The 11,026-nt window shown below is 40.7% G+C and overlaps 1 protein-coding gene across 6 annotated transcripts in view; it reads right to left on the bottom strand.

Moving 5' to 3' along the window:
• Positions 1-216: 216 nt before the first annotated feature.
• LOC138837106 (protein FAM114A2-like) overlaps positions 217-11,026 on the bottom strand; it is a 29,401-nt gene continuing 18,591 nt past the window's right edge. For 2 of the 6 annotated variants that reach the window (XR_011375179.1, XM_070035894.1), the window contains 4 exons: positions 10,541-10,695; positions 8,563-8,684; positions 7,047-7,085; positions 217-338 (listed from right to left, as the gene is read on the bottom strand). Coding sequence is in view for 5 of the 6 variants with exons in the window: in XM_070035894.1 (XP_069891995.1) it covers positions 10,684-10,695 (12 nt within the window). In the remaining variant the exon portion in view is untranslated. Of the gene's footprint in view, positions 339-2,584; positions 2,701-7,046; positions 7,086-8,562; positions 8,685-10,540; positions 10,696-11,026 lie in introns of all 6 variants that reach the window. The other 4 variants (XM_070035895.1, XM_070035897.1, XM_070035896.1 and 1 more) reach the window with 4 other exon arrangements.

Genomic DNA, 11,026 nt, shown 5'->3' with positions numbered 1-11,026 from the left:
AGAGTGGAAGATGAGCACAAAAGCCAAGAGAATTGCTGGTTTATACCTGGAGCTCAAGCTACACAAAAGACAGAACTTGAAGATCTGGGTTCCAAGGCAACCCAGGCAGAAAAGTCCCTTAGGAATTTGTGAGTATGTATCAGGTGTGGGTGTTGAACCCAGGGGTTGAAATAGAATTTTTTTTTCTTAAAGGTAGCATTCTGCCACTTCCTTTCTTTGGGGGATGAAATGGAGATAAGTTTTATGGACTTACCTGCCTGGGCTTTCAACCCCAATCCTCAGATTTCAGGTGCTGATACAGTACTCTTATCTTCTATGAGATTTTTATCTTCCATGAACTGCCAAAAAAGTAAAAGAAGCCAGAAGTTGATCTGTGTGGCTCAAGCCACAGAGACTGCTTGCTTTGAGGGAAAATGAACAACAAAATCCCTCATACACAGTGGCCCTGCCCTGGTTTCAAACCCAGGAAGTGACCAGGCCCTATGTTCAAGCCCTAGGACCACCACCACCAGCAACAAAAGAATGACTCAGGGACAAGGACTAGGCCCTGAATACAAAGCCTAGAAACAGCATTAAAAATAAAAGAAAAACAAATTCAGAGACTGTGGCTAGGCTCCAGAGTTCAAGGGTCTAGAACCAGCACCAGGACGGACACACACACACACACACACACACACACACACACACACACACACATACACACACACACACACACACAAAGAAGAAGAAGAAGAGAGAAGTCAATGAAATATTTTTAAGTAGTGGCTCATGCCTATAATCCTAGCTACTGTGGAAGCTGAAATTTTAGGATTGTGGTTCATAGTCAACATGGGCAGGAAGCTCCATGACACTTGGTTTTATGTGTGCTAGTCCTGGGGCCTGAACTTGTGCTGTTTTGCACAAGACTAGAACTATTCTACTTCCAAGCTCTTGGTGATTAATTGGAGATGAGAGTCTCAACAACTTTCCTGCCCTGGCTGGCTTTGAACCACCATCCTCTGATTTTAGAGCCTGGCTAATGTCCCTGTCTTCCCATGAGAATCTTTCTTTTTTTGGGGTTGGTCATGGGGCTTGAACTCGGCCTGCACACTGTCCCTAAGCTCTTCAGCTCAAGGCTAGTGCTCTACCACTTGAGCCACAGGGCCACTTCTGGTTTTCTGGTGATTTAGTGGAGATAATTGTCTCATGGACTTTCCTTCCCAGTCTGGCTTTGAACTGCAATCCTCAGATCTCACCCTCCTGAGTAGCTAGGATTACAGGCGTAAGCCACTGGCACTCAGCTTTTTTTTTCTTTTCTTTTTTCTGTTTTATGGGTTGTGGGGCCTGAACTCCAGCTCTGGATGGTGTCCCTTAGCTCTTCAGCTCAAGGCAAGCACTTTACCACTGAGCCATTTCCCAGCTCCTCCATAAGAAACTTATCCCTTATGAATCACCAAATTTGTTTTACAAAGCCAGATGTTAAAATGTGGCTTAAGTTTTAGAGCCTGCCAGCCTTGCTCAGGACATGGGAGAGACTCCAGCACAGTGACCTTGCCCTGATTTCAGGTTTAGGAACAGTCACCACTTCCTGTGTTCCAGCCCTAGGACCAGAACCAAATAAATAAATAACTCCCCCATTTTCACTGTATTTGATGTTGGCGTAATTTGTGAAGGTGAAGGGAAAAAACAAATTGTTTAAATAGGGATACAGCTAGACCTATTGCAACAATGAGATGTACAAGAAATTATTTCAAAAAATGAACTTTACAACTTTTGCCTGGTGGGGGTGGTAGAGAACATTATATAAACAAAGCCATTCATGCAGCTGTTGCTCAAGCTGTTAAAGTATGCTAGCCTTGAGAACAAACAATACAAAAAATGCTTCATTCACAGTGGCCCTGCCCTGACTTCAAGCCTCAGAAGAGTGGCCATGTCATGAGTTGAAGCCCTAGCAACAAAAATGAAAATAAATAAATAAATAAAGCCAGAACTTTATCTGTGGCTCAAGCCATAGAGACTGCTAGTCTTGAGAAAGAAAAGGGAAAAACCTCAGACACAGTGGCTCTGCCCTGATTTTATGACTAGCAAAAGTTCAGGCCCTATGTTCAAGCCCTTGGACCAGCAATGAAGAAAAAAAAATACAGCAACAACAAAAACTCGGCAAAAATGCCCAAGTCCTGAGTACAAGCCATAAGAGCATCACCTAAAATAAATGCAGAAAGAAAGAAAAATACATAAAGAGCCACAATTTGAACTGTCTTGAGGTGGGAAGCCTACTAGTCTTGAGAAAAAATTAGGAATAATGACCAGGCCTGGAGTTCAAGTACTATAAAAAGCTCAAAAAAAAAGAATCTGTTGGGAGCCAAAAGGAGTCTCTCAACATGAAGATAGGCTTGACTATCTCACTGGAACATCTTGTGGCTGAGTTTACAGAACCACTCTCAGAAATCCGACCCTTTCATCCTGCCTTATGCAAATATCCTGCAGCTGCTAATGACCACCCTTTCACCCTGCCCTACGCAAACATCCTGCAGCTGCTATGGCCAATGAAAAAGCTTCCTTAATGGCCAATTTAAAAGCTTCCTTATTCCAAGCATATAAATACCCCTGTGTGAAAAATAAAAATTTGCAGCTTGATCAGAATCCCTGTCTTGCTGTCATTCTTCATGTCTCTTGTCCCTTCATTCCTTCTCGTTTAGGTTCATCGCCCTCGTTGACATCCTGCAGGTTGGGACAAAAATCCACAAAAAAACTTCAAAACAAAAACCCAGAAAGAGTGGCCAGCCCTAATAATAAGCTGGATGACCCAAACTTGTGAAAAAGAGAAAAAGAATAATAAATTAAGTGAAAAGAAGGACAAAAATATTAGAGCCAATTCAAGATTTTAAAAATATGGTTCACACCTATAATCCTACCTCCTCAAATAGCTGAAATCTGAGCATTTGTGGTTTGAATCCAGCCTGGGCAGGAAAGTAAATGAGAATTCTTTTCATTTATGCTGCTCCTGGGCTAAAACTTGAGTTTTACTCAAGGGTAGAGCTCTACTGCTTCCTACCTGTTGCTGGTTAATTGGTGAAAAACGTCTCATTGATTTTCATGCCTAGGATGGCTTTGAACCTTGGCTCTCAACTTTCTTTTTTTTTTCTTTCTTTTTTTCTTTTATTTTATTTTTATTTTTTGTGAGCACACTGTACAGAGGGGTTACAATTACATGGGCAGGTTAATGCGTACATTTCTTATCAAGCATTGCAGCCTCCTCTTTGTTTACATTACACATCCCTTCCCAGCCTCCCCCCGCAACCGCCCACCCAATCCTCCCGGCTTGCCCCCCCACCAACATTGTAAAGCTCATTTTCCACATGACAACTTGTACTTCTCATTGTTGCAACAGGTCTACCTGTATCCTTAAACGACTTGTTTTTTCCCATCTCCTACACAAGTTATACTGACATCAAATATAGTGAAAGCAGGGTTATACTGTGGGGGAGGGACATACAAAGCTACAAAGAGATAATCTTATAAATGCGTTAGAAACAAATGCATGAAAGGAAAAAAACATTAAAATACATATCTAAGGATTCATTTTCATAACATCACATTATCTGACCTATTCCGCTTGACTCATATATATATACTAGATATTGCAAATAAGGGAAACCATGGGACCTATGTTTCTTTGGGCCTGGCTTACTTCACTTAATATAATGTTTTCCACGTTTTTCCATTTCCTAACAAATGGGGCAATGTCATCTTTCTGATGGAGGCATAGAATTCCATTGTGTATATATACCACATTTTCTTGATCCATTCATCTACTGAGGGGCATCTGGGTTGGTTCCATATCTTAGCTATGGTAAATAATGCTGCAATAAACATAGTTGTGCTGGTAGCTTTAGTGTGGTCTTGTTTGTAAACATTTGGGTAAATGCCCAAAAATGGGATTGCTGGGTCATAGGGGAGTTCTATCTGAAGTCTTTTGAGGAACCTCCATACTGCTTTCCAAAGTGGTTGAACAAGTTTACATTCCCACCAACAATGAAGTAAGGTTCCTTTCTGTCCACATCCCCTCCAGCATCTGTTGTTGTTAGAGTTCTTGATTTTTGCCATTCTAACTGGAGTGAGGTGGTATCTCAATGTTGTTTTGGTTTGCAATTCTTTTATGGCTAGGGAGGCTGAGCATTTCTTCATGTGTCTGTTGGCCATCCTTCTTTCTTCTTCAGAGAAGTTTCTCTTTAAGTCTTTAGCCCACTTGTTTATTGGGCAGTTTTTTCTTTGCAGATTTGTTGTTGGGGGATTTAATTTTTTGAGTTCCAAGTATATTTTAGATATGAGACCCTTGTCTGTTCAATGGCTAGTGAAGATCTTCTCCCAATCCGTGGGCTTTCTATTGATCTTGCTAGCTATGTCCTTTGCCATGCAGAAGCTCTGCAATTTCATGCAATCCCATTTGTCCCACCTTTCTTTGATTTGTTGTGTTTCCGGGTCTCTATTCAGAAAATTTCGGCCTGAGCCAAGGAGACCTAGGGTTTCTCCTATTCCATCCTGTAATGTTTTCAAAGTGTCTGCTTTGACTTCGAGGTCTTTGACCCATTTGGAGTTGATTCTGGTGCAAGGTGATATATAAGGATCTAGCTTTAGTTTTCTACAAGTAGTTAACCAATTTTACCAGCACCATTTACTGAAGAGGCTGTCGTTCTTCCATTCTATTGTTTTAGCTTCCTTATCGAAGATTAGATGGCTATAGGTCTGTAGGTTCATTTCTGGGATTTCAATTCTATTCCATTGGTCCTGATGTCTGTTCTTATGCCAATACCAAGCTGTCTGGATAGTCATCTTGGCTTCCGGTAGTACTTTTTTCCTTTCTGTATTTTTTGACAGTTGTGGGGCTTGAACTCAGGACTTGTGTGCTGTCCCTGGGCCTCTTGTACTCAAGCCTTGTGCTCTACCATTTGTGCCATAGCACCACTTCTGGGTTTTGAGTGGTTAATTGGACATAAGAGTCTCACAAGGACTTTTCTGTCTGGGCTGGCTTCCAACTGAGGTCCTCAGATCTCAGCCTCCTGAGTAGTTACAGCCATAGGACACTTATCTCACTTGTTAGGTTTTAAAAAAAGAGATAGCCTAGTAAGAACAGCACCATGCACGTGCTATTCAGGTAAGGGATAGTAGACCTGCTGGGACCAGGCAAGGTTGGAACTCCACATGGCTGGGAAAGGCCTTGGAATGAGAGAGAGCTGGGAAAGAGAGGAAAGAGAGAGGAAAGAGCTAGAAAAGAGCAGAGAGAGCAGAGAGAGAGCAGAGAGAGAGTGTCTGGGCCTGGGCTAGGCCTTATCTAGGGTACGGGCAGAGAAAGGTGTGGCCACATCAAATTCAGATATGACCTCAGTGGATGCAAATGTGACTTCTTCCAGGTGTTCCAGTTGCCTAGGTAATGCAGTTACTGGGTGGAGACTTTGCTGTGAGGAGGGTGGAGTCTGCTCGCCATCCAGGAGCAGACCTTACAATATTAACCAACAACAACAACAAAAAAAAAATCAAATGAGGTTTAGAGATATCAGTGGCAAGCACACTGACAGTTCAAAGAAGTAAACAGAGAGCCATCTTTAAAAGCACTAATATTTGGAAAATTTTCATCTGGCAGCTCTCAAACATGCTAGTCTCAGGACCTCTTAATACTCTTAAATTTTGAGAGCTCCCAAAGAGCTAATTAAAAAGGTAAGGTGGCTCAGTGGTAGAGTGCTTGCCTTGCATACATGAGGTCCTGGGTTCGATTCCTCGGCACCACATAAGTAGAAAAAGCCAGAGGTGGCACTGTGGCTCAAGTGATAGAGCGCTAGCCTTGAGCTGAAGAGCTGAGGGACAGTGCCCAGACCCAGAGTTTAGGCCCCACAACCGACAAAAAAAAATGTTAGTAGAGCCAGGAACTGGTGGCTGTCACCAGTAATCCTAGCTACACACTCAGGAGACTGAGATCTATAGATTGCTATTAAAAGCTAGCTGGAGCAGGAAAGTCAATGAGATTCTTATCTCCAATAAACTACTTAGAAAACAAAACAAAACAAAACAAAAAAAACCCAGAAGTAAAACTATAACTCAAGTGGTAGACTACAGCTCAGGATCAATGCCTAAGTGCTGAATTCAAGCCCCAGGACTGGCACAAAAATAAATAAATTAAATAAAAAATAGGGGATACACATGCATTTGCATGTGCACGCACACACACACACGAGAGAAACAGACAGATATGTTAAAAAGTAGAACTCAGCTAATGAGCAAAGCATCAGGTATTGAGTCCTAGTTTCACAACCCAAACAAAAGAAAATTTAGAACTCAAGTGCTTATGGTAGTTTTGTAAACTTAAGAACAAAAACACTGGGGATGGGAAGGTGGCTTAGTGGTAGAGTGTCTTGTATGCATGAGGCCTTGAGTTCAATTACTGAGCACCACATAAGCAGAAAAAGTTGTAAGTGGTGCTGTGGCTCAAGTGGTAGGATACTAGCACTGAGCTAAAGAGCTGAGGGTCAGCACCCAAGCCCAAAGTTTACTCCATACAACTCACCAAAAAGAAAAAAAAAGAAAGAAAAGAAACACTACTTATTAATATACACTTATTGAAAAAAAACTGTATTTTCCAAAAAAGGTAAAATTTCAGCAGAATAGTCCCATTGTTTTACATCTTTAATAAATCTCTTCATCCTTTAGCCTAATGAAAGACACCTGTATTCTCTCATCTGCTTTTATACTGTCTGTTGGGTTATGTTGTTTCAAGTATATGCAGAAAATCTACCTTACAAAGTCACTTAGTTAGAAAAGGAAGAAGTATTTTAGTTGCCTTCTCAGATTATCAATAAAGCTAATGCTGGCATACTCCTTAATATTACACTAAAACTCAACTAGTGGTCATCTCTTAAAATTTAGTTGTAATGAGATACATAGCAATGAGCCTGAAGCTATACCATAAGATTTTCTGCTTGGATGTATTAAATTAAAATCAGTTAGTCTTTTCTTTTCTTTTGCCTGTACATGATTTGCTAACATCACACATTAAATAATGGGAAAATACTCACACTGAGTCACACAAATCTTCCAAATGCTGACCAACTGTCCTGAAATCAATGAATATAGCTGTTATTATCAACACAGATTTCATCAGCATAGTCTGTAAACAGCACTGGGAAGCTACAAAGCTCAACAGAGCAATAAATACATTCTACAAAATTGAAACTTAGTTTCAATGTGTATCATGACTCATACATCGTTGCTTTTCTCGTGGTAAAGGCTCATTTCATTCACTTTTAAGAAATGTTCACCAAATAAAATTCTAGTCTCTATGACCACTTGTATACTTCAGAGTGAAAATGTCATTCCATGGCAAAGTAAATAGTTCATTTAAACACTACAAATGGGCTAGGCACTGGTGGCTCATGCTTGTAATCCTAGCTACTCAGGAAATTAAGATCTAAGGATCATGGTTCAAAGCCAGCCCAGGCAGAAAAGTCTGTGAGATTCTTATCTCCAATGAACTATTCAGAAGAAGCCAGAAGTGGTGCAGTGGTTCAAGTGGTAGAGCACTACCCATGAGCAAAAAAGCTTAGGGCAACATCCAAGCCCTGAGTTCAAGTCCTAGGACCAGCTTAAAAAAATAAGACAAAACTGAATTCATTGGATTCCACTTTCTTAAAATAGCCAATTAGCAGATAATATGTCTTAGAAATATATCTAATTAAATGTTAAAATAAAACAACCTTAAGATTCATTTGTCCAGAAATTACATTTTATACTAACTGCCACATTACCTAATTACTATAAAAAATGAGCAGCTTCAACATTCATATTTTCTAAGAGATACAGGCTTTAAATTGTGGAGGCAGGGAGGGGGAAGATTGTCACTCATGTTTTAGGTACTACCACCTTTTCTGCCTCAATTCAAGATGGGATTAAGGATCCCACAAGTCACAAGGCACAGATGAAGTATCCAGAGATATAAAGAAACATCAGCCAAACTGAGGACAAACTCTGTAATCACTGGCAGGGGTGTATGAACAATATCAGTATGAGGGATGCTAAGAGGAGTCTGACAGGGAACAAAAAAAGAAGACATAAGCAAGAGGCTGACGTGTCTGAACACCTAGATGGGGGAAAGTTGCAAAAAGAATTCTACATGAAAATTCTCACTGCAAAAAAGAGAGAGATGCAGGGTGCCAGTGGCTATCCTTGTCAGACTGCTACTCAGGCAGCTGAGATCTCGGGATCACAGTTGGAAGCCAGCCTAGGAAGAAAACTCCATGAGACTCCTATCTCTAATCACAAAAAATAAGCTGGAAGTAGAGGTGTGGCTCAAGTCCTTAAAGGTCTAACTTTAAGCAAAGAAGGTCAGGGACAGCAAGCAGACCTTGAGTTCAAGCCCCAGGACCAGCACAGGCATTGTGCGTGCACACACACAAACACACAAATTACTCTAGTAATAATAAATAATCTAGTAATAATATTAATAATAATAATAAATACCCTAGTAATAATAAATACTCTAGTAATAATAAATACATTGCATCTTCCCACTCCGATTCTGAATTTTCATATTACCTTTTTTCTCTTCTTCCTCTTCCTCATAAAATTCTGCTAGGGAAAATGCTTCTGAGTTGTTCTAATTCAAATATTAGAGCCTCTAATTCTTCTCCACTCAGAGAATTAAGGAAAGATTTCACCTGAATGAAAATAATAAAATATTGTGTAAATATTAATGAAAAAAATCTCATAAGGAGAAAAGACTGAAGAGCTCATGCCAGCACAGCTCTGTGTGTGTGTGTGTGTGTGTGTGTGTGTGTGTGTGTGTGTGTGTGTGTGTTTGTGTTGGTCCTAGGGCTTGAACTCAAGGCCTGGGGGCGTAGCTTTTGTGCTCAAGTCTAGCACTGCATTATTTGAACCACAGCACAACTTCCAGCTTTTTGGTGGTTAATTGGAGATAAAAGTCTCACAGACACTCTTATCTGAGCTGGCTTCCCACCATAATCATCAGATTTCATTCTCCTAAATAGCTAGGATTGCAGTACCCAGTAGTAATTTTTTTTTTTTTCAGATCCTGGAGCTTGACCCGGGAGCTATCCCTGAGGCTCTTTGTTCTCAAGGATAGCGGATATACACTTGGAGCTACAGCACTACTTCCAGCTTTCTGAGTTGTTTATCAAAAATAACCTGTCTGGTGTGGCTTTCAATTAACCTCAGATCTCAGCCTCCTGAGCTAGGATTAGAGCCAGAACTAATTTTTTTAATAACCGTAACACTAAAGGGTAGATATTATTGGAAACTAGACAGAATTTGTATTTCCAAAAGTAATATAGGCCAAAAAATAAATGAAAATTATCAGTGCTTAAGCATGACTTCGAAGCCCAGGCAGGAAAAGCCATGAAACTCTTATCTCCAATAAACCACCAGAATAAATACTGAAAGTGTTGCTGTGGCTCAAGTGGTAAGTGCCTGCCTTGGGCTGAAGAGCTGAGGCACAGCACTCAGGGCCAGAGTATAAGCCCCAAGACCAACGAAGAAGAAGGAGAAGAAGGAGAAGAAGGAGAAGAAGGAGAAGGAGAAGAAGGAGAAGGAGGAGGAGGAGGAGGAGGAGGAGGAGGAGGAGGAGGAGGAGGAGGAGGAGGAGGAGGAGGAGGAGGAGGAGGAGGAGGAGGAGGAGAAGGAGGAGAAGGAGGAGAAGGAGGAGAAGGAGGAGAAGGAGAAGAAGGAGAAGAAGGAGAAGGAGAAGAAGAAGGAGAAGGAGGAGAAGAAGGAGAAGAAGGAGAAGAAGGAGAAGAAGGAGAAGGAGAAGAAGGAGGAGAAGAAGAAGAAGGAGAAGAAGAAGGAGAAGGAGAAGGAGAAGGAGAAGGAGAAGGAGAAGGAGAAGGAGAAGGAGGAGAAGGAGAAGGAGGAGAAGGAGAAGGAGAAGGAGAAGGAGAAGAAGGAGAAGGAGAAGAAGGAGAAGAAGGAGAAGAAGGAGAAGGAGAAGAAGAAGAAGAAGAAGAAGAAGAAGAAGAAGAAGAAGAAGAAGAAGAAGAAGAAGAAGAAGAAGAAGAAGAAGAAGAAGAAGAAGAAGAAGAAGAAAGATTGTCTTAGATTATCAGAGGAGATGAACTAACAGGAAATTATATACAAATTAGCAGCTATAACAGGCTTTTTGACACCTAAAAACCCATGACACTGGAGAAAAAACAGAAAATGAAAGACTAAAGTGAAAGAAAAGGATATCTTATACTAAGACCTCTGTTCTTTTTCTTTTTGCTTATGTGGTGCTGAGGAATCGAACCCAGGGCCTCAGGCATGCAAGGCAAGCGCTCTACCGCTGAGCCACCTTCCCAGCCCTGTTCTTTTTCTATAATTTTAAGAGAAATATTTGACTTATTCACTATTTCTAACAATTAAACAGTAGGGGATATTTTTCTTCTATTATAATATTTCCAGCAACCCACATCTCCTTCAGAGACACATTTCATCTTCCAAATATACAAAGTGAAAAGAAACCATGCAACGTTTTTTCTTTGAAGACTCTTTTCAGCTGGGAGTTTGGGATTGGAATTACCTTTATTTCACTTTCTTGGGAAAGCATCGCCAGAACTTCTAGATGTTCTTGAAGTTCATCAAAGGGTAGCTCACAATGAGTTTTCTTGTCTATTTCCATGGCTACCTCATTGGAGGTGTTAGCTCTTCTTTTTCCTTGGCCTCTTACTGTAAAACCTAAAAAGAGATGGAAGCATAGATGCAGCAAATAATAAGAGCTCAAGGGAAAGTTTTTAAGAGTGGAAAGAAGCAAAGCTAAGTTCTAGTATAAGTTCTAGTATAAAGTACTACCCTTCATTCAGCAAGTCAAATTCACTAAGGATCAGGAGCTGCATAGAAATAAAAAAGAAGCTAAACAAAATTTGATGCTAGACAGCAGCACCTAAGGAGCCACATGCATTTCCAAAAGTGGTTTCAACAGTAACCTAATAAGTAATCTTGACAGTGCTCAGGATTTTGTACTGCACTGACAGAGGCGACTGCAGAAAGAAAAGAGCTGGCTGTTTGT

This window comes from Dipodomys merriami, unplaced genomic scaffold (genome assembly GCF_024711535.1).
Source record: "Dipodomys merriami isolate MVZ:Mamm:240054 unplaced genomic scaffold, mDipMer1.0.p SCAF_2618, whole genome shotgun sequence".
In the NCBI taxonomy this organism is placed as follows: domain Eukaryota; kingdom Metazoa; phylum Chordata; class Mammalia; order Rodentia; family Heteromyidae; genus Dipodomys; species Dipodomys merriami.
The sequence above is the reverse complement of the archived record's forward strand: the minus strand, read 5'-3'. Positions and strand labels throughout refer to the sequence as shown.